The sequence below is a fragment of the Erinaceus europaeus genome, chromosome 18, assembly GCF_950295315.1.
Source record: "Erinaceus europaeus chromosome 18, mEriEur2.1, whole genome shotgun sequence".
NCBI classification, from domain to species: Eukaryota; Metazoa; Chordata; class Mammalia; order Eulipotyphla; family Erinaceidae; genus Erinaceus; species Erinaceus europaeus.
This window is the reverse complement of record NC_080179.1, coordinates 28,942,740-28,967,479: the sequence shown is the minus strand read 5'-3', so window position 1 is coordinate 28,967,479 and position 24,740 is coordinate 28,942,740. Positions and strand designations below refer to the sequence as shown.

General features: G+C 34.8%; 1 protein-coding gene across 2 annotated transcripts in view; it reads right to left on the bottom strand.

Moving 5' to 3' along the window:
• KCNH7 (potassium voltage-gated channel subfamily H member 7) overlaps nucleotides 1–17,592 on the bottom strand; it is a 618,161-nt gene extending 600,569 nt beyond the window's left edge. For both annotated transcript variants that reach the window (XM_060177804.1, XM_007523769.2), the window contains exons 1-2: nucleotides 17,069–17,592; nucleotides 15,135–15,365 (exon numbers count right to left, since the gene is read on the bottom strand). In XM_060177804.1, the coding sequence (XP_060033787.1) occupies nucleotides 15,135–15,365; nucleotides 17,069–17,144 (307 nt within the window). In that variant the 5' untranslated portion in view covers nucleotides 17,145–17,592. The remainder of the gene's footprint in view (nucleotides 1–15,134; nucleotides 15,366–17,068) is intronic.
• Nucleotides 17,593–24,740: the final 7,148 nt, after the last annotated feature.

The following is a 24,740-nucleotide window of genomic DNA, read 5'->3' as shown; positions in this document are numbered from 1 at the left end:
TCTGGAATCATCATACACAAGCCAGAACTGAGCAGTGGTTGTTTTTATTTATTTATTTTTTTTTTGGGGGGGGGATGGCATATCCATCATAAAAGAAAACAAATGCAGAGCAAGTCATCAGACTAAAGGAAACAACTTCTTCTTCTTCTTCTTCTTCTTCTTCCTCCTCTTTCTTCTTCTTCTTCTTCTTCTTCTTCTTCTTCTTCTTCTTCTTCTTCCTCTTCTTTCTTCTTCTTCTTCTTCTTCTTCTTCTTCTTCTTCTTCTTCTTCTTCTCCTCCTCCTCCTCCTCCTCCTCCTCCTCCTCCTCCTCCTCCTCCTTCTCCTTCTCCTTCTCCTTCTCCTTCTTCTTCTTGCGTTTGCCCTTCTTCCGTAGACAGTCAACAGCGTCAGGTTGAAAGCTGTCAGGAGCTGCTTGTTGCTGGCTTTGAAAGTGACTGGGATCCATGTGGATTCAGTCGGCTAGGAAGGATCGTCAGTTTCCCCAATGAATGGGTACTCACGGGATGCAGCACGGGAAGGTCGATCCAATGCATCCTAAAGGAAACTAATGAGATATGACAACAAATTGCAATTGCAATCTATCATACTGGTTTAAATGCTGATTATTAAAAACAAATGACAGAACAAAATAGGGACCACAGACAAAATGTAATGATAAGATATAATAGTATTTTATCAGTATAAAATTTCCCATATTGGCTAATGAAGATGTAGTGCATAATAAATTTCCTTATAACTAAAAGATGAAATACTGAAATATTCAACAACTAAGATTAATTTCACACCTTTGCATTAAATAACAGTGTCTTGATTTCCACTTGGCAAACAATTTTCAAATGAATAAGTAAAAATATACTAAGCATTAATATATGTATATTGATATGTATACTATATATATATATGATTGATATAACAACATAAATGATTGCTGAATCTATATGAAAAATAATAATAGAGTTCACTGTAACATTTTTTTTTGCAGTTCTTCTGTAGGTCCAGTATATATCAAGACAAAAGTATTTTTTTAATATTTATTTTCCCTTTTGTTGCCCTTGTTATTTTTTATTGTTGTTCATGTTGTCGTTGTTAGATAGGACAGAGAGAAATGGAGAGAGGAGGGGAAGAAGGGGAGAGAAAGACAGACACCTGTAGACCTGCTTCACCGCCTGTGAAGTGATTCCCCTGCAGGTGGGAAGCCAAGGGCTGGAACACACGGATCCTTATGCCAGTCCTTGCACTTTGCACCACATGTGCTTAACCAAGACAAAAGTTTTAATTAAAGTATTAACAATAAAAATCAAACCACCTAGCTCATTCTTTCTTATACTTTTGCAGAAATAATGCTAATCCAGTGGCCCCGTGAAATGCAGGAGTACATTTTCTTTTCAGCTTCTAAGCATTTCTACTCTATATGCTTTGTGCATTATTTTGGAGACAGAGCAGTGCTTCTGCAATAAACAGTTGAGGACAGATGCAGGGTTGGAGCTAGTCTAAAAATCACATGAAATTAATCAGAATAACAAAAATAATGCTACTGAAAGCTAGCACTTGTGTGTTTTTCCATCCTAGCTCATTAAAAGGAGAAAACATTTCTAGTAAAAAAAAAAAAAGGCAATCTACAATAATGCTACTTTCATCTATTTCTACAATATCATATAAACTATTCAATGTGTTTATTCAGGTATTTCATTACTTATAAGCTATAATTTCTAAAAACAAACAAAAAGCAGTGGTATGCCATAAACAAACTGGAAAACAAATAAATGTGGAGATAGAATTTATTATACCTCCATTTATTTTGCCCACATACTTCTTGTAATCTCTTAATATGTACAGTGACCTCAATAGCAAGGGTAATGTAAAAGCAATAGTTAAGTTGAATCTGAAATTTTAGAGATTTATAATTACTGTTATTCTTTTTTTTCCCCTTTTGGGTTGTAGCACTGAAAAAGTTAAATTTACTTACAACCACAGCTTTCACAAAGATTATTTCTGCTATTTTTGTACTAGATCTGGAAAAATGCAAACAATTTGGGAACACTAGCTGTACCACTTTCATTAAACGTTCCTCTGAAAAATAATTCACTGACTCCTTATTTTTAAAAACTGCACCCCACTTTGAATTTGGAGATCTGCGTTTACATTTAAGCTTATGAGAATTTTTTATACATTATGTTATAAATACTAATTACTTTTAAAAACATTTATGAGAATTTTGATGCCTTTAATATTGAGTGTTTTACTCAAACTTTTCTAGGGATTTTTTTCCTCCTGCTTAATAAATAGCATTTATAAAATAACTTTTACACTCAAAACAAGTCTAATTTTATCACAGGATTACAAATAGACTAATACATGACTAAAGCCTGATAGAGAAACTGGAAAAAAAGAGGGCCATGACACACCCTGGGCATGCTTACTCTTTAACATAGCCCAAGATACAGATCCTTTATGGAGTATCTTTTGAGAGTAAGATGTTTCCTGTTAAGAATGGTTGGCATTCAACAAAGGACTCAGTCTCTTTACCTTTAGTCCACTCTGCTCTAGTGACTCACTATGGCTCACAGAGTAGTTAAGGTTAATTCCTTTACTAAGAACTTTCAACATGGTATTTATAGAGATTCATTTGTAATCTTATTTCAAAGAGTTCAGCAAGTGCAATGTATTCTTTAGAAGAATTCTGACTCATTTATCCAGATTGCAAGATAACTGTCTTTGTCTACACAGTAAGCATTTTAGGCACCACACGACTGAGTGTGTACATTTTTAATATCACGTTTTAGGAGCCCAAAAATGTTCATGACAGTTCTTTTCTATTAAATGGTACACACTTTTTTAAAGTTTATTTACACTTACTGGTATAGATTGTGCATATAAACATCCAATTTATATGCATAATTCTGGATTTTCCTGTTCTTGTGGCAAAATTATTAGTTCACCATTTTACTATGAAAAGAATAACACCTTAAGTAATAAATTATATGGTCATCTTAGTTATAGTACTAATATTTGGGTATATATGTCTTCACATTATCTTCAAATTGATAAATTTTAATTAATTCCACATCTTTGCCTTAAGTAACATTTATCTTTATTCTTTCTAAATCTTGATAGAAAGAACTGAGTTTACACTTCAATCATACTTTAGGAAGTTTTGCTGTCAATACACTGTGGAATTGTGGTTCACGAGGTGGCACAGTGGTTAAGGCACTGGGCTCTCAAGCATGAGGTCCCGAATTCAGTCCGTGGCAGCACATGTGCCAGAGTGATGTCTGGTTCTTTCCCTCTCTCCTTTCTCATTCATAAATAAATAAAAATGCACTGTGGAATTTTCTGCAATAGAGCTGAAAGTCAGCTGTGCAAAAACAAACTGTAAACCTAAATTGTCCAGACTACTGACACTTACAGGGTGATACAAATTTAAATAAGTTTCAGAATCTTAAAAAGGTCTAAAAAATAAATATGTAGGAATTAATTGAGATAATTACTTCTGGAAAGACCCTTGAATTTTATATTGAGAATTTTCAAGAAATACTGCTATTTCTATTTTATATACTGAGGTCAACATTTGATTCACACCTTTAATTTAATCACATATGCAGCTTCAAATTTTCTTTTGAGCAGAACACTTAGTAAGTGTATCTCGGGATTTAGACATACAACTCTGACCCTATGATTCACATACAAGTGTCTATGGCTTAAATCACCCTGCCATGCTCTCCTTTCAAATAGCTAGAGATAACTTTCATTTTATTTAACTTTCAAACTCTAATATTCTAGTAAAAATGTCTAAGTCCACAGTGACCTTGGGTCCATACTCCCAGAGGGTTAAAGAATAGGAAAACTATCAAGGGAGGCAATGGGATACAAAGTTTTGGTGGTGGGAACTGTGTGGAGTTGTACCCCTCCTCTTATCCTATGGTTTTGTCAGTGTTTCCTTCTTATAAATTAATTAATTAGTTAATTAATTAAAATGTCTAAGCCTTCTCTTTTGGGAGAAATATTTTAATGTGACCAGTGATTTTTAAAATGTCATATATTTATGAAAATGTAAAATTCATAAAAATTCTCTAGCCTACTCACTTATATCTGAGATGAATTTTCACTTCTTTTGTCTCGGACTTTTAGCTTTATTTTCTGTTACTGAAAAAATTATGAATAACATAACTTGATAAAAAAGCTTAGGGAATATGATTTGAATATCTCATATCAAAAATTAACAGAATTTAATAGCATTAACTCTTTGAAATCAAGTATTTTTTAGAGTGAAATACATCATTGAAGATTTGGCTTTCTCAAATTAGTCAATAAGTAAAGCTCCGTACAAAACACAAATGTCACTGTGAATACATAAAGTAATACATGTTGGTGAAGATGAGATTTTTTTTTAATATTTATTTTATTTATTTATTCCCTTTTGTTGCCCTTGTTGTTTTATTGTTGTAGTTATTATTGTTGTTGTAGTTGTTGGATAGGACAGAGAGAAATGGAGGAAGTGGGGAAGACAGAGAGGGGGAGAGAAAGACACCTGCAGACCTACTTCACCACTTGTGAAGCGACTCCCCTGCAGGTGGGGAGTCAGGGCTTGAACCGGCATCATCATGCCGGTCCTTGTGCTTTGCGCCACCTGCGCTTAACCTGCTGTGCTACAGCCCGACTCCCAGAAGATGAGATTTTAATATAACACCTACTCATTCTAGAAATGTGAACTGCAAATAAAAAAAGTCCTCTAATTTTATAGAGAGAGCTGAATAGAAGCCAGCTAGCAGGCAAGTTGTGCATCATTAGTGGTGTTTTTGTGTGTAGTCCTTCATTGGGAAGCAAATTCTGAGAATGGCGATATGGGAATGCATAAATCCTACTCATCTTTGTCTAAATGAGATTCATTATAAAGAACACCTAGAGGGAAGACCAAGAATCTAGTCACAGCTAGAAAGATCAGATTACTGGAGCTCTGCCATGTCTTAGTTAAGTAAGGCAACCTAGGAAGGGAATGATGTTCCCCTGCAGTCATTTCAAGGCACTATATTGAGATAAAGTTAGCAATTTATCTAATACTATATTGTTTCTGTCAGTTATACATTTGTTCCAGTATTATTGTGTAATTTTGAGCCTTTGGTGCCATTTATGCATTATGAATCCATTTCATGTGTTACATAGTGCCCGAGTAAAATGATTACTATCGTTCATACCTAACATTTTCAATTTAAGAAAAGCTATATAAAGTTACATATATGTTACATGTGCAAACTATCAAATAAAATGTTTTCACTTATCAGGATTGTCCTCATAGTTTATAAAGAGAATAATACTAAAACTATTTTAAATTCTAACATAATACAAAGAATTCCAAATACAAAGAAGAAAAAGTTTAAGGAACACTGCTAAGTAGTCAGTAATCAATTACTAGTTTCTGAAACAAAAGATTGGGAAATATTTAGATTATTGAAATGAAAATGTGAATATGAATGTGAATGTGAATATGAAGAACAGTTGTTGAAAGACACTAGTGTGTGGGGGGTGGATACCTTAACAGAACTACCAGTTACTCAAAAGATACCAGTAACTACCTACATTTGGTAATACTAAATATTGCTTTCAATAAAAAGGAAATTAATTGATTCCAATATTTTCTCTTTTAAGATGTATTTATTTTAAGAGCAAGAAATAGAACCAAAACTTAATTGTAATTGTGGCATATGCCGTCTTGAAGAGCAACTCTGGGTATCTCATAAATACAAGTCCTAAGCTCTACTCCTAAGCTACTCCTGATCACTACTTCCTGACTTCTTTATAAAAAAATATTCAATAAAGATTTTTGAGAAATTCACTGCTCAGACAAGAAGATGCTATTTTTATTGGATCAACAAAAATGTTAATATATCTGTTTTATTACACGTTATATGTGCAGCTAACTGAAGTCTTTTGGAGTATACTTTGACAAATGGTATCCCAGGTTTTTATATTATATATACTATTAAATTCAGCTATCATACTTTTAGATATTAAGCAAAATAATAATGAAGATATTCAAAATTGATGGCTTTTGATATTTTGTTAACATATTATTTCTGTTAACAATATCAAACTAAGATTGTTCATTAGAGAATATTACATAATTACTAAATAGTATGCATGTGTGTGTATTTAGGATAAGCTCAGTGAAGAATACATAAAATGCCACCAGTCTTGTAAAAATATTTTCACATATATGGTTGTATGTGAATATGTGTGTAGATGTGTTTTTGTCTAGATAAATTACTGTAAAAACACATCATTTTTACTTCTTAGGTTCAAAATTATAGTTGTTATTTTCTATTTGTTTTCTGTATTTTCTAATTCCTTGACAATGCAGTTAAATCACTCTGAGGGAGAGTAGAAATGTGAAGTCCTTACTAACGTGGTAAAATCCTATGTCAGGATATGACTGACGAAGTGTCTGCTGACACCATACAGACCTTACTATCTCAATCTGTGACTCTGAAGTTGGAAAAAAAAAACCTCAAATGTGCTGGTCTCAGTATGTGGAAGTTAGGAAGGTTTTACAAGTAGTTTACCATGAGTTCTAACAAGACGAAGATCAAAGGAATAACTAGGTGTTATGTCTTTAAGAACTATAGATGAACTATTAAAATAAAATGCATCATGATTTATAAACCATATGGAAGGTAAGTTACTCAATAAATAAAATAAATTAATCTTCCTGACTTTCATATATAATAAACTGACAATTATGGATGTGAAATGATATAACTTCTCAAGAATGTGTCACTTGTATCAGTATAAAGGTGTATTCCTGGATTCATCTATGTTTCATTTTTCATTCTTTCCTCATTGGTAAATATAATACCTTAATAACTATTTCCATTGACTTAAACATTAAGTAGGAAGGATAAGCATAGAAACAAATAATTACAAGATAACTTCATAAGTGATCTAATAGAAACATGGAAAAATGTTAGAGAATATAGACAAAATTGCCTGAGCAATTTAGAGTAACTTAGAAAAGATGTACTGACATGCAGGTTATAGTACATGTTATGAATTTGATGCCACCCATAACAGACCATTGGTTTGAAACCCTATAATTTCACTGTGAATTTGAGAAATTGTTATATTCAGGAGAAAACGTGCCAGTTTGCTCCTCTTTTTAACAACAAACTCAGACTGGTCTCTGTTTGCTGATCTTGGTTAAATAAACACACACAACGGTTAAAATATTCTTTACTCCTAAAGTTATCATTAAGTTCATATAAAGCCACTGAGCTACATTACAATTATTATGAGTCCTTTGGGAGATTCCTAATTGGGTGAAAGGCTATGGTCCATGTAATACAAGCATGAGAATTAAAGCCTGCAAGGACATTCATATGTATAAAATAAATATACAGCTAAAGATCAACTGAGCTATATGGTAAAATAAAATGAGTAGAATATATAGTACATGCAGCAAAACTAGAAGAAACTTTAGGAGACATAAGTGAAATTCAATTAAATATTAAAGATAATTCACCTAACAGTGTATAGTTTTAACATTAATTTTATTGAATTGATGTGATACAAATTAGCACATTCAAAAATCTTAGATTTTGGTTTTAAGGTCATATATATACTTTCTCCTAGATTCTGTTTTTTAAATGATCTTCGAGAAATTGATTTTTAAATCACCACTAATATACTTTTAAAAGTTTTATTCATTTATTTTGTTTTGTTATGACAAATTGATAGGGAAAGGTGGAGATAGAATGAGAGATACCCACCTCCCTGCCTCATCACTTGTGACATGTTCTGCCCTGCATGTGCAGAGCTGAGGACTGAACCCAGGCCCTTGCACATAATAGCATATACTCTCAACTGGTTGTATCACTACTCAGCCCCACTAATGTAACATTTTTAATTTATGCCATCATGCCTTTACTTTTGTGACATTAATTCGTAGTTCTTTTTCATGTTTAAAACATATATTTGTTTATTAGTTAATAAGATAAATAGGTAGATAGATGATAGATAGTCAGACAGATAGATGCTGACAACATATGTGATACCAAGGTCCAAACTCGGGCTTTGTACTTGCAAGTCCTATATTTCGCCACTGTACAACTACCTATTTGTGTGTTTTGATTTCTAAAGTTTTATTTGTATATTATTTATTTATTTATTTTTATAAGACTGTATACATTTTAGTGACACAATTTCAAACCTATTCAAACCAATGTTGTCATATCAGACCTGCCAAAAAAATCCCTATATCCCTCCCACACAACCCAAATAAACTCTTCCCACACATTCAAACTACTCTCACACTTTGGTAATATCAATTTGTTTTGATTTTAACCATAAATTAATGATTTTTGTCAATATAATCACTCCAAGAGTGTAGAAAATTAAGAGAAGAAAGATATTAGGACTTTTTTTACAATCTATCTCAGCATTAAGAAATCTGAAATGCATATTCAAATTACCTAAAAAGCCTTACAGAATATCTCATTCTATTAACAGAGATTCTGAGTTAATCATTTTATGCTGGAGATTTTGCATCATGATATTCAAATTATTTTCTTAATATTTTTATTTGTTTACTGGTGGATAGAGATGCAAAGGAACTGAGAGAGGAGGAAACAGAGAGGGAGAGAGAAAGAGAGACACCAGTGCCCTGTTTCACCACTCATGAAACTTTTCCCCTGCAGGTGGAGACCAGGAGCTTGAACCCATGTCCTTGGGCACTATACTGTGAGCACCATTGCCTGGCCCCATGATATTTAAACTCTTAAGGTTCACCTGAACTGAAGAGCCACTTCCTATATGATACCAGATACTTGGATTCAGGCAGTAAGTTTTAAATTTTTAGTGGTCATAGCATTTTAATTCAGATTTCAAAAACTAAGATAAAAAAGAGTGCTCTTAAAACAGAGGTCAGTAGTTTGTACGAGAAGTGAGGGTTGATTATAAAAACCCAGGCAGTGATCACATTTTTCTCAAAATCAATGCCCTAGCATCATACAAGAATTAATGTCCTATCAAATAAACAACTAAATAAAAACACTCTTTATAATCCTCAGGGTAAATAGAAAACAACATACCCAGAAATACTAAAAGTCCTCCTGTCTTCTGACTGAACATCATAGGAGAAAAAGCAGATTAAAAACAAATAAGTAAGTAAATAAATAAATATAAAAGCACTAAGGCCTAAGGACAATTGCCATGTCACTCTCTGATGCAATCTAATTTGAGATTATCAAACAAACTGAAATAAGAGCAAAAATGCACCCATATTCCTTTCTCAAGCTCCCTTGCAAATTTCAACTTACCAAGCACTAGCGAAAGATACTTTACCTATTTTTCAAGCAAAAATTAGTTATAAGGCATTTCACAATACTGGAAGCCATGGGAAGGACTAACTGTATGTAAAGAGACCTACTTTAAGGACAGAATATAAAGGCTGCCTTACAGTATATGAATTGTTCACAGATAAAAAACACCTTAAATTTTCTATTAAATATTTCATATAAACTAAATGAAGAAGAGAGATATTAAATATTTATTGACAGAGGCCTAGTACCTGGTTTTCTCATGACACAGCTGTGACATGAAGCAATTTGATTTTAATTGTTCATGCACAAATGTGATTAGTGTCTTATTGCTGTCTGATTATATTTCTTCTCAATGGAATACTTATGGTAAATGTATACCATATAGGAAAGAAAGAAAACATTAGGACCCAGTTGAGCACAAATGCTACAATGCACAAAAACCAGGGTTTAAGCCCCCAGGCCCCAGTTACAGGTGGACAGTTTCATAAGCAGTGAAGCAGTGTTGTAGCTGTCTCTCTTCTCTCCATCTTCTCCTTTCATCTTGATTTCTCTCTGTCTCTATTCACTAAATAAAACATTAAAATCTCAGACTACTTAAATAAATTTAAAATAAGATGTGAAAAGTCATTTTTACAATACTAATAATTATTTTCACTATCAATAAACTATTTTTACTATTTTGGGGGGGGTGAATATTTATTTCATGAGATAGTTTGACATGTGAGAGAAATAAGCCAGGGCACTACTCTGGTATATGTGGTACTAGGAATCTAACTGGGCATCTCCACATTCAAGTCCTGAGATAGGTTGATAAAGATTTCGTTTCTATTTTGGATACTGCTGAAATAAAGCTTTCAAACTGTTATAAACCTTTTTTTAGAATTTTAATTTATTCAATAAAAAATAGTTGGTCACACTTAAATTCCACACAGCACCCAGAGTTTATGTGATGTGATGTTTACAATATCAGTAAACAATGTATTTGAAGAGTGTTGTTGACCATGAAAGGATACACACAGAAAGTCAAAATAAAAAGCAAAATAAATTCTAGGTATTCCCTGACACTTTTTTTTTTGCTTTATTATACATACATACATAAAATATTTCTTCTGTAAAAGCTACCATTTGTATCTGTATTACTCAATTCAGGTCTTAAGAGGGATGAATGTTTTCCATGTCATATAACATATAAAATTATTATACTATCTATATTTATGGTTGGTGAAATATTTCGTTTTGCTATGGTGTTGATTTGCCGTGTGTGTGAGTTCTTTTGAGTTTAGTTGAATCAAATACTGCCTCTGCAATCTTATACAGGTACCAGTCATGCTGTTACACTCTCAGAGTCAGGAAAAGGTTTTTCTCAACCTTTCTTTATCCTTTAGTTCTTCAAAAGCAACACAAAAATTAGAATATTACTGGTTAGTTAGTAATACTGCATTGTATCATTCCTGATGTTATAATGGCAAAAATTTAGCAACACTCTGCCTTCTTTTTATTTTTTAATTTCTTTATTTGGGAATTAATGTTTTACATTCAATAGTAAATACAATAGTTTGTACATGCATAACATTTCCTAGTTTTCCACTTAACAATACAACCCCCACTAGGTCCCCTGTCATCCTTCTTGGATCTGTATTAACACTGCCTTCTAAAATTAATTGTTCTTCCAGTTCAAAGTTTACCAATAAATGATAAAAAATAATTTTTGTTATTCTATTGAGTTTGATCCTTTATTTATTTTAGAAAAATTTATATATTTAAAATATTTCTTAATAACTTAAAGTAAAGGCCACATATCTAAGTATGTTTGAAGTAGCATAGTACCTTAGCTTACTACCTGTATTCGATGAAACCACCAACCTGATGAGAAATAAGAGATAAGAAACTAAACTATTGTTTTTAGAAGATACCGTTTGCCTATTTTTCTATTTATTTGTTTACTGGAAAGAGACTCGGATCATCACTCCTACACACAATATACCAGGGATTGAACTCATGATCACATAATTGAGAGCTCAATGCTTTACGTACTGCACCATCCCATGGGCTACCAACCAAACCATTATTTTCCTGTTTTCTTTCTTTTTAAAAAATATTTATTTACTTATTCCCTTTTTGTTGTCTTTGTTGTTTTTATTGTTGTAGTTATTGTTGTTGTTGTTGATGTCGTCCTTAGATAGGACAGAGAGAGATGGAGAGAGGAGGGGAAGATAGAGAGGGGGAAAGACAGACATCTGCAGACCTGCTTCACCGCTTGTGAAGTGACTCCCCTGCAGGTGGGGAGTGGGGGGCTCGAACTGGGATCCTTATACGTGTCCTTACGTTTTGCACCACCTGCACTTAACCAGCAGTGCTACTCCCAACGCCCCCTTGTCCTGTCTTGCCATTAACACTTTCTCCATGCTATGGGGTAAAGTGATGTGCTATACCTCAATTACTACTGCCTAAAAGTTTTTCTTAAGTGAATGCATTATGTTATTAAAATATATACCCTTCTTATGCTCATCAGCATAATTATAGTTTTGCATAATTGGAGTTTTTATGTCAAAATATTTACAGCTTTATCACCTCAAGCAATATTTCACAGCTCCCAAGAATGATTTATACAATAATGACTTTCAACTGTAAAATAGATTCCTCAAAGGAAGGGTTGTCAAATATTCCTCCTGCAAATAACTATGTTTTTAAAAGTTGATAATCTCATAAACAGTAAATCTAACTATCTTCTAAGATCACATAAAGGAACAAGGCAATAAGAGTTGCCCAACCATATTGATTATGAGCTTTACCATATATTGAATGTATGTGAACTCGTTGCAGAGATCAGGGGCTTAAACAGATTTACATAGCTCTGGGTCACTGGAAAAATAAGTCTTTAGAAATAATGCCAAACTTCTCTTTTTTTTTTTTTTTTTTTTGCTACTCCATTATTAATGAATGGGAAAAGTGGACACAGGATATTTCAACTTTTTGTTAACTTGCTTATTTAGCTTACTACATCTCTATGCATATTCCTATGAAATCAATTCCTGCTAAAGGATAACTAAACATGTTTGTTGCATATTCCTATGAAATCAATTCCTGCTAAAGGATAACTAAACATGTTTATTGTACAACCCAAAATTTCTCAAAGTAAATGCCCTAGATAATAAAGAAGCAAGGCAATTTTGAGAAACAAATCAATGGAAATACTGGTGATTTTGTTCCTTTCCACTTTCATAAATGCTGAGTGGTTGGCAGGTCTCTAAGAAACAAAATAGTCAAAGTATTTGAGGTTCTCAAACTCTGAGTTTGCAGTTGTTAAATGAATGAGAAAGCAACACCAAAAAATAGATTCAAAGTATCTGAACTAGTAGTAAAAACATAAATTGATTACATTCAGGGTAAATAAAATTAAATGTTTTCTTCACAGTCAGAAAGGGCATTCAAACTAGTATTATTCTTTGAAGAAAACAACAACAACAAAAACTTGGTCTGTCACTTCATGTTTCACATGTCAATAGAAGTTAAATAGGTAGTGTCTTAAAAGACAGCCAACACTTTGCAGTTTGAGTCACATCTGAGCAAAGATTCCAGTAGGTTTATCTTGATATTTATATACCTACACATGCTTCCAAACAAAAACTCCTTGCCTAAAACAAGAAGGTTTTACTGTGTATAGCCTGGGAAATCACTCAGGAAGACACATGTTATTCAATATGCCAACAACTTCACTGCAGAAATTTTTACATTCAGGTTTGTGATACTGCTATGTTTGGTGTTTTTATATCAATTTACGCACATTGTTGTACAAGTTAGGTTACAAAGACCACCACTACAACTAGATAGAGCATAATATACAACTTTTATATAAAAATATTATCTAAAGATTCTATTATCTAATTGACTCAGAAAGTCCAGATAAATTTTAGTCTTAAATTGTACATGTTGAATACTTTTTTAAAAATTATAAAATATATAGACCAAATGTATACCAATACGCTTTGCAGTAACAATAGTACAGATTGTGCTGACAACATGATAAATATTCAGATTGGAAAACAAAAATGTAAGCCATTCAAATCATTCCAAAAGCCCAAATTATTGGCATCAGATACCCATACAAAAGCAGATGAGTTGCATTTGGATAGTGACAGCCTCAGTCCAAGAAATGCTTTCAAGACAACAGAACAATTACTCTATATTGCATGTGGCAATACTACCGATGGAAAAGGGTGGGAAAATGAGAACTTTGTAATCATTTGATAATACTTTGATAATCATTCCTAACTTATCCAAAATTCTACAAACATTTTCTATCCAATTGCACTCTAGTATGCACACCCACTCATACTGGTATTAAGGGAAATCCACTAATTAAGGATTGTACATATCCCATGATGAGATATTTAATGATAAGAAAATAAGATTTAAATATTTTTCTTCCTGGAAAACTCCAGCATTCCAACATGACAAGTACTTATACAGTAAAAATGTAACATACTACTCATTTATAAAATAAATAAAGAAAACTTTAGTTAGCTAAAAATATCTACAGAATATCCTGACACACAGAAATCCCTCTCAATGGAATAAAAAGAAATGAGTGATAATGCAATATTAACAAAACTAACTACAATGTTCATATTTACTTTTTAAGCACTAAATTTTCAAGTATCACTAAGTGCATACAATTTAGAATGTATAGACTTTAGAATGGGTATATCCAAATATTACAGGTAAGCTCATACAAATATATATGCATATATATCTTATGTAGTTAACTGCATTAAATGTGCATTTTTGAAAACAATTATGGCTATAACACATTCACATCCCCATAGTATACCACAAAGAAGGAGGTGTGTTCTTGAAGTCATTGAAGTATGACCTTATTTTTAAGATGTCAGAATTGTTATGCTATAAAAATGAATACTAATAACTCCAGGGTATCATAGTTCTGTTCCTTTATTTCTTTTTCCTTTCTTTTTTCCTTTCTTCCTTTCTCTCTTTAATATAGTTCTAGTTTCTTATTTCAAAACAAGTCTTTCCTACATAGAGTGTCATAATTTTACAGATAATATGTAGGTTCACTACACTAGTTTTAAAAAGTTTCTATATATTATTCTGGTATAAAAATACAACAAAAGCAACAAGAAGAATTAAAGCATCAAGAAACATAACTGAAGCAGTCCAGTATACAGTTCTCACAAGACATTTCTTTAGAAATTACTTTCAAATTCAAGCAGATCAAATTCTGTATCATTCCCCAGCTATTTACTTATTAGTACAACCAGTAAATTGTGAGTCTTTATTTCTTGGAAAAAGAGAGTAGGTGCCAGGTGGTGGCACACCTGGTTGGGAACACATGTTACAATTTGCTAGGACCCAAGTTCAATCCCTGGTCCCTACCTGAAGGCAGAAAGCTTTGAGAGTGGTAAAGCAATGCTTCAGGTGTCTCTCTGTCTCTCTTCCTATCATTCCTTTCCTCTCAATCTCTGGCTGTCTCTATCCAATAAATAAAAATAATGGAAAATATTAAAGAAAAAAGAAAAGAGAGTAAAGACTGATTTGTGGGATTTTTCCCTCTCAGTTTCATGAATTTATTATACTTTTGAAGAGTATAGAATACTTTTACTTAGCAAAGAAATTGTTTCTACTAGTCCAGTAGTAACTGCATCCCTCTCTAATATTTAGATTCTGCCATACTAAAAAGTATCTATATATAACTGAATGAATATATGGGGCTTCTTTGCACACATATTTCCAGAATCAGCTGTCAAAATTTCATTCATTCAAGGATATAAAATACAAGGAATATTAAATAGATAAACTTTTACCATTTTTGTGATAGTAGGTGACCTCTACTTTCCTCTCCTCCGACCCCAGCAATGCTTGGGCAATTTGGGCAATATCATGCCTCTTGGTCTCAGGCCCATGGAGGAAGTCGCAGGTGCACGGCTTTTGCATAACATCTGGCCTGGAGAAACCAGTCATCTCACAGAACCCATCGTTACAATAGATGATGGCACAGTTCTGCACTCTGGCATTTGCAATGATAAATTTTTTATCTGAAATAAAAGATAGTAAGACATCTTTTCAAAAGCTTTCACAAGACTCATATACACTTGTACAAATTGTTGCATAATGGGAGATCTGAATGGTAAGTGTTTCCAAAATTATTGTGTCCAGCTTTTCAATGGAAAAATAAGACTAACTATAGAATGATTCTTAAGTAGTTTACATACACACACACACACACACACACACACACACACACACACAGAAGTATTAAGGAACTACTTGAAAAATTGCAAGAACCTAATTTCCCAAATAGTCAGGTTCCACTCCCATACACCTAGTGGGATAGGGAGGGGTATTCTAAGACACACTTAGCCAAGCAGCTAGTCCACAGATGTATCCAAAATATAATTCAGCTGGAGGTACATATTTTCAAAGACAGAAATTTTAATTATCTTGAAAATGTCAAAATTTTCATTTTAGCTGTGGCCCTTAGGATATAACTTTACCATGGTAGCTATTCTCAGATTTAGATTGTCTCTATTCCTCTAACACACACTACACATATCACATTGGAAAAAAAAACTGTCAAACTATCTCATATGAATTAGCAGTTCAATAAAACGAAGGTTTACCTTTTCATAGTAATTATTTTTCAAAAGGTAAGGATATTTACACATACACTCAACTACAATCATGTTAACATCTTTTTCACATCATCTCTGAATTTCTATGTAAATAAAAGGAGTTTAAGACTGAGGAGTTGTTCGTTTTGATCATAGATTTTATTTATCATTTCCAGATAAGATGTGAAATGGAAATGTGCAAGTTTATTTTGTATATAAGGTAGTATGTCCTCACATTACTAAATTCACTCTCAGAATAACTGCAAAATATACAACATAAAGGTGAGTGAATGTAATTTCAAGAAAATCTGAATTACAAATTAACAGAAACTAGATTCAGATTAATACAGGATTTAAATTAAGATATAACAAGTCATTCCCTACAGTTAATCCACACGAGAACATTCATTCTCTCTGCATTAGCTCTGTGGGACTGACTTATGTCTTCTTTTTAATTTTCCAGATGAAAATTTAAGGGAATAATAAAGGGATAGAGATCTTCTTTGGGACTAGATTGTTTCTGAATAATGAACTATCTCAGATCAGTTACTGTTTGTTTTTTTTTCCCCAAATGATCCAGCTTGAGCTATATTTGCATTGGTGCAATGCAAAGTTTATCTTCTGAACTAGCAGCAGGCAAGCATCTCTGTCATACCAAAGCCTTGCAATTTGAGCAAGGTAAAATATAGTTTGCATAGTCATTTACATCGTTGCTACCATTTATGTTCTCTAGCTCCAACAGTAATTGTCAGTCCTGCTCCTGACTTTGAAAAAGTCTTCAATAAAAAAAGCCTCGAGAAAAAAAGCCCTGTTATACTATAGCTATAGCATGTTCCCTTTAAGATAGTAGAAGAGTAGGACATTAAGTAGGAAGGCAGATAATGGAGCAATGGGACAGAGGATCAAATTACCTCCTGCAATGAAGACCACAATCAAAAATGCAAATCAAAATTAATATCAGAGGAAGCGAACACTCCCTCTGCCACTGAACCCTCCTGGCTCTGTTTCACAGCCAACTTGACTGAGCCAGAGTTGTCTTTTCCCACCCCCCGGCTCGCAAGCTGCGGACGCCAACTGCACTATCAAGCCAGAAAGCGAGGGAGAGAGAAGAGAACAAATGAACTTACTTTGTCCTTCAAATTTCCGTATGATAGTCCCCAAAAATGTGTTTTGTGGTGCCACATGCCCCCTGCGAACAGGCATGTTGACCCAGGTCTTCAGAGGAGCGCGACCGCCGAGCTCTGGAGTTCTCCCGGGATCTCTGCTCGGCTAGAGCCCAGGCCAGCGCGCGAGTCGCTCTTTGTGGCAGAGCATCTTCTTTTGAAACCAGAAATCTCTTCCCATTAGCCCCACTTCCAGTCACTCGCTTTCCCCACCGGAGTCCAATCCACTCCCTTTCACCTTCCGGAGGAGACCTCACACCGTACTGCTTACGGTGAGAGGGTTTGGGGGTGGGCAGAGGGAAGGAGGCGGGGTGAGGGGAGGTGGCGGGGGAGGGAAACAGGGAGAGAGCCGCGGGGGTGGGGTGGGGTGGGGAGGGGGCGGGGAGTCACAAGGGTAATCGATCTGTTTCTCTTCTCCCGAACAGCGACAATTTCCTAGTGCAAATGGGCTTAACCTGGCGGCTACCCAAAGCTGTGAGAATGACTGAGAGGGGGATGGAAGACTTGTGCGGCTTTTGCAGGAATCAGTGAAAAGAAAAGGAAGCCTGGGAGAGGGGTGGCGCTGGAGGGGGTGGGGGGAAGTGTTGACGTTTCTATCCACGCCCTCTCCCCCTGCACACACACACTCACTCACACATTCTCCCCTACACTTAAACATTCACAACTCTCCCCTACACGCACAACTCCCTCTCTCTCTCTCTCTCTCTCTCTCTCTCTCTCTCTCTCTCTCTCTCTCTTTCTCCAGATCCCTGGGAGCTCTGGCACCTCCTCAGCTCGGATTACTCAAGCATGTTCTAGAGGAAGTCAGCCAAGAAATCTCCAAAACTCTGTGACAAACAGCTACTCTGGGAAGGTGATCTCGGAAGCACGAGCCACAAGGCTCCATCCCTAAGCTCCTCACACTGCAGTAGTTAAAATACTCTCAGGGGCAAAGAAAAGACCGTGTGTGTGTGTGTGTGTGTGTGTGTAATATGTCTAAACTCTAGTGGTGTTGTGGAGGTTAAAGATTGAGGATGAGCCCTGAAGTCCGGAGTCCACCCCCCCCACACACACACACACACCCCAAGTCGCTCCTAGCAAAGACTGGAGGCAGCGGGGGCGCTATTGAGCCAGCCCAGTTCCACAGCTTGATCCCCTCTAGTGATAGATAGCTTGGTTGAGGGTGCTAAGATTCCAGGCGCTGGAGCTCGCCAAGATTAAAAAAAAAAAAAAAAAAAAAAAAAAAAAAGTCAATACTAAAAGCAACTGGTATTAGACAACGAAAGAGTGAAATGAGCAAGCTTGGACTCGCCAAGAAGAAACAAAAGATAGGTGGGGCTAAAAGTTAACCAGCCTTGGTGTGACCTCTCATGTCGTTCATCTCTTTTGCACATACCAGACACAACACTTTGCAATCTTTCACTGTTTCTAAAGGAGTCAACGCCTTTAGAATAGGAAAAGAATTCCAGGGCTGAACACAATTCTCTTGGTTCTTGCTTCTCAAAATCTGCCAATGTAAGAAACTCTTGGTACAGTTATCCAAAAACTCTTCCTGGAGATTTCTTTTTTCTTTATTGGGGGGAATTAATGGTTTACAGTCAACAGTAAAATATAGTAGTTTGTACATGTGTAATAATATTCACATAACAATTCAAACCCCTCTAGGTCCTCCTCTGCCATAATGTTCCAGGACATGAACTAGGTCCCCAACCCAGAGTCTTTTATATTGGTGCAATACATGGAGATGGATTAATCAAATGTAACAAGCCTTGTCATGAGGGAAGTGTTTATTGTAAGTTATTTTTCTCGTTTATTTCATTTGTTTTCTGTTACCTCCTACTTTAAATTTGCTCCTCCCCACACCCTTTTCTCTATGGAATTTGCCACTACTACAACCTACAGAATTAGAGCAGGAATAAACATTGAATTTCTAAATGGTAATAAAAGTTCAGAGCCCCTAATAAACCTGTAGTTGCATGATAAGAGATTAGAGGTTTGTTACAGTCAGCCTTCTTAATGGCTGCACCAGTTGAGGTCATATTTTCTCAGTCCCAGTCTCAACTCAAGTAAAGAAAAAGGTAAGGATAAAATTTAGAGACAGGTTAGATTAGGAAAGTGAAACTTGGGGGGGGGGAGTGATGCTTCCAGTTAAGTGCAGATATCACCATGTTCAAGGACCTGGGTTCTAGCCCCTGCTCCCCACCTCGAGGAAGTAGTGAACCAGGTCTGCAAGTTTCTTTCTCCCTTTATATCCCCCCTCCTCTCTCAATTTCTCTCTCTCCTGTGAAATAAAATAGAAAAGGGAAAAATAGGAGAAATGACAAGTAACAGGATCAGTGGATTACTGGTGCTGTCACCAAGCCCCAGCGATAACCCTGGTGGAAATTGAAAAGGAAAAGGAGGAGGAGACAACAATGACAAGGAGAGAAAGTGAATCATATGGATTACCATAAATATAGAGGAAATAGACATTTTATAAAATACATTAAAAAAGGAAAATAAAACAAAGGGGGCCATAAGTGCACACATTATAGTCCATAAGAATTCAGGTTTAAGCCACTGGTCACCATCTTCAGGAAGAAGTTTCATAAGAGGTGAAGTAGTGCCACCTGTCTCTCTCACCCTATATACTCCATCCCTCTCAACTTCTGTCTCTTTTCAAAATAAAAAAGAAATTAAAAAATGTATAAAATGAAAATGAAACAAAGAACCTAAGAGATTATTGCTTTTTCATATCAGAGAAATAAAAATAAATCAGAAAAAAATATTTTGCCTATGAATGTTGCATTCTTTTGTTTGATTAGCTTGACTTAAAAAAGAGAACAATCTAAATTGTTCTTAGAATGTATATATATATATATATATACTCTGATATATATATATATATTTTATACTCTGATATATATATATATATCAGAGTATAAAAAGTGACTTTTTTTTTTCACTAGCAACAAGCATCTGGAGTTGTAAAATGCAAGTTCTCCTCCCAGGTAATAAACAGTGGTGCTATCCATGGTGCTGATTTTGACTCTGCCTTTAGCAAACTGTCCTTGTGTCTATATTCTGCCTCAAACAACAGAACAGTAAACTGAGGAAAGAGGCTCAGATATGGTCACATAAACTAATTGTCTTTACTGGGTACATCACTATTTGTATTCCATTAATAAAACACCTCTCCTTCCATCTTAGCGTAACTAAATCCAAACTTAAATTATTTCCTTCCCAAATATATCAGTTACAAAGGAAACTGAACTACATATTGAATGGAGTGTAATTACGATTTAATATAGACCATAAAAGCACACTAATGCAATGGAAGGTTCTGCCAAAGTCATACAGTTAATTCTAACTATGAACTATAAAAAGAAATGAATTAACACAATAACAAATGCTGTTTGAAACACAATTATTAACCATATGAAAAGATGTACTGGAAGTTGGGCAGTAGTGCAGTGGTTAAGCTCATGTGGCTCAAAGGGCAAGGACCAGCATAAGGATCCTGGTTCGAGCCCCCGGCTTCCCCACCTGCAGGGGAGTCACAGGCAGTGAAACAGGTCTGCAGGTGTCAAAAAAAAAAAAAAGATGTACTGACATGCAGGTTGCAGTACATGTTATGAATTTGATGCCACCCATAACAGACCATTGGTTTGAATCCCTAAATTTCACTTTGAGTGTGAGAAATTGTTATATTTAGGAGAAAAAGTGCCATTTGCTCCCTTAAGTATTCTCTTTTTTAAGGACAAACTCAGACTGGTCTCTGTTTGTTTATCCTGGTTAAATAAACACACACAATAGTTAAAGTTCTATTGCCTGTGTCCATATGAGCAATCTCTGTGGGCTTCACATTTTTCCAATCTCATTTAGTTCTAAGATTAGTTCTATTAAGGATTCAGCGTAAGCTCATAGGACATTGTATAATCTGCGTATTGTAATTGATTGATCTGAGCAGAAGATTAAAGGCATCCTGTTTCTAAATTACCCCAGTAATCGTGTTCATGCATTATACATTGGTACAGTGGAGACAAGTACATCAATCTATATTCAGCCAATAATAGAATCAAGTCAGAAGATGGTAATCATAGCTTCTTTCTGGCTGAAAAATTGCCCCCTCCTACTTTTTATAAAGGTGAACTTTCGATTTTGTGTTGAGATCAAGTTTCAGATATTTATAGTTTTATTGGTAATTTTTTGAAAGTCCAAATACAGAACAAAGTGCAGGGATTTAACTGTCTAAGTTCTATTAAATATACTCTTTCATGCACAGAACAACTACTTGTGAAAAAATACACACTAGACTCAAAAATATAGTTAAAATTACTTAATTTGTCTATTAATTTTTGTATCATATATTAAGGCTTGAGACTGTAAGGAAGTAGTTAGTATCAACTATTAAGGACCACTTAAGTGCTATTGTTTCACTGACAAAGAGTAAAAATTGTTTGCTATCAAATAACTCATGTCATTTGTTCTGTATTTTTGAGCTAATGTAGAATATGAATCAGTATGAAGTTTCTTCAATTTGGCACAATTTTATTAATAGTATGATCATCTAAAGCATTATTTTGAGCTATTTTAATATGGCCTTCTCTGAAGATGTTGGCCATTATCCTAAATAGCTGGACCACACTTAGCCTAAGAAGCATTTAACTTTTCAATTACAAGTTAGCATGCTTTAGCTTGTATTATCACATGAGCCTTATAATAAGATATAATTTTGAGGTCATCAATTATAATTATAATTATATATATATATATGTATGTATACATATACATACACATTATAATATAATACATATATATATATACACACACACACACTTCTGTACAGTTTTAATACTGAAAAGGACTGGGGGAGGGTTACCTTCTAACCTGAAGGTGCTGTCTATAGCCAAAATGTATAAAACTTTTTATCTTTCTTACCCATAACTTCATTTATAAAAAATAATGTTATAATCTAGGGCTGGGTGATGGTGCACTGGGTTGAGTGCACATGCTACATTGCAAAAGGACCCAGGTTTGACACCCTGGTCTCCATCTGCAGGGGGAAAACTTTGCAAGTGGTGAAGCAGGGCTGCAGGTTTCTCTCTGTCTCTTTTCCTCACTATCACCCACTTCCTTCTCAATTTCTGTATCTATCCAATAAATAAATAAAGATAATATTTTTAAAAAAATAATAATGTTATAATCTATCACTTTCAGTGACTTGTATAATGATGGGATATCAATTGCTTGGCAAAACCTATAGCATATAGTGAATATATATTTTTAAAAGTGCCCTAAATTCTAAGCACTTTATACTATTAAAATAAGTAAATTAACAATATCAATATTATATGTAGGCTCTAAGTAAGTTAGGGTAAGGTTATGCTAATGGATAATGGTTCAAACATACATTGGGAGCATGCAAATTAAGGTGTAGAAGAAAACAGGTGAATAGTAGGATATATTAATGTAAGCAGGACTTTAGAGAATTGAGTATTTCAGTTAATTTTCTAGCAGTACAATCTATTTTTAAAAGTTTTTATTTTTATTGGATAAAGACAGAGATAATTTGAGAAGGGAGGAAGAGATAAAGAGGGAGAGAGAGAGACCTGCACCCCTGCTTCACCACTCATGAAGCTTTTCCCCTGCAGATGGGGACCAGGGGCTTGAACCTGGATCCTTGTGTACCCTAATAGCATACTCTATAGAATTTTCTTTACTCAAATGAATATTATCTATTTAATGTCATAAACTTTCATGATAAAATACTTCACTCTATAATTTTAATCAAATATTCAACATTTATCTCATCTTGATTAGATAATAATCTTTCAATCAAATGAATTATATTGTAAGATATAGGTCTACTTTGGGAAATAGATTCTTGAACCCTTAAAAAACACCATCTTTAAGCACAAGTGGCACAAAGCACAAGGACCAACGTAAGGATCCCAGTTCGAGCCCTGACTCCCTACCTGCAGGGGAGTCGCTTCACAGGCAGTGAAGCAGGTCTGCAGGTGTCTATCTTTCTCTCCCCCTCTCTGTCTTCCCCCTCCTCTCTCCATTTCTCTCTTTCCTATTCAACAACGACGACAACAATAATAACTACAACAATAAAACAACAAAGGCAACAAAAGGGAATAAATAAAATAAATATTAAAAAACACACACCATCTATCTCTACATAAAACTATCTGTGTATTATTAATATGCAAATAAATAATTCATATATGGAAAAGTGACCTAATTTCTTAAGCTTTATAAAAAGAGCACCTCCCTCTTTTCCCCCCGGAGGGAGCCAGGTAGTGATACATATGGTTAATCACACAAGGTACCACGTGTAAGTATCCAGGTTCCCCACCTGCATGAGGAAAGCTTCATAAGTGGTGAAGCAGATACTAAAGGTAACTTTCTGTCTCTCTCTATCTCTGTTCCTCCTCCCCATTTAATTTCTCTTTGTCCAAAAAATAAAGGAAGAAAATAAAAAGAAAAAAGTGACCACTGGGAGTGGTGCAATTGTCCTGCAGGCACCAAATCCCAGCAATAACCTTGGCAGTAATTTTTTAAGTAAATAAATAAAAATACATCTAAAACCTAAAACTGTTAAGATAAAAATTATGGAAGTCCAGCAGTAGCTCAGTGGGCTAAGTGCACATGGCACAAAGCACAAGGACCGGCATAAGGATCCGGGTTCATGCCCCTGGCTCCTCACCTGCAGGGGAGTCACTTCATAAGTGGTGAAGCAGGTGTCTTTCTCTCCCCCTTTTTGTCTTCCCCTCCTCTCTCCATTTCTCTATGTCCTATCCAACAACAAGAACATTAACAACAACAACAATAATAACAACAATAAAACAAGGGCAACAAAAGGGAATAAATATATTTTTTTAATTTTTAAAAATTATATAGATATTCTAGATGAACATTTGATAAAGTACATTGATATATTGGTTAGCTGCTTTTGGACTGTATCTTTGGTCAATTTAAAAAGCACTAGAGTTTGAATCAAAAATGAGATGATTGTTACGCTATAGCATGTATGAAAACTAAGATATTATTTAAAAAATAAAGCTCTTTTTAATTTTTTTAATGTTTATTTATTCCCTTTTGTTGTCCTTGTTGTTTTATTGTTGTAGTTATTATTGTTGTTGGTGTTGATGTCGTCTTTGTTGGATAGGACAGAGAGAAATGGAGAGAGGAGGGGAAGACAGAGGGGGAGAAAAAGACACCTGCAGACCTGCTTCAGCACCTGTGAAGTGACTCCACTGCAGTTGGGGAGCCAGTGGCTCGAACCAGGATCTTTGTGCCTGTCCTTTCACTTTGAGCCATGTGCGCTTAACCCACTGTGCTACCCTCCGGCTCCCTAATATTAACATTCTTAATAAAAGATAGGAGAGGTAGAAAACAAACTTTTGTAAAGGGGTAGGAATAACTTATGTGCTGAATATTCAACACAGCCAGGTTCTAGGCCAGCTTCTACAAGAATATACCCTGACACTGGAGAAGCTTCAGTGATACAGGGCCTCTTTTCCTCTGTTTCTCTCTCTCTCTGGATGAAAAAGTTAACATGGAAGTAGTGAAATCACATGTTCATAGGCCTCCCCACACCCTGAAAGTCAGGAAAGAAAGAAGAAAAAGAAAGAGCGATAGAGGGAGACAGAGAGACAGAGAGAGAGAA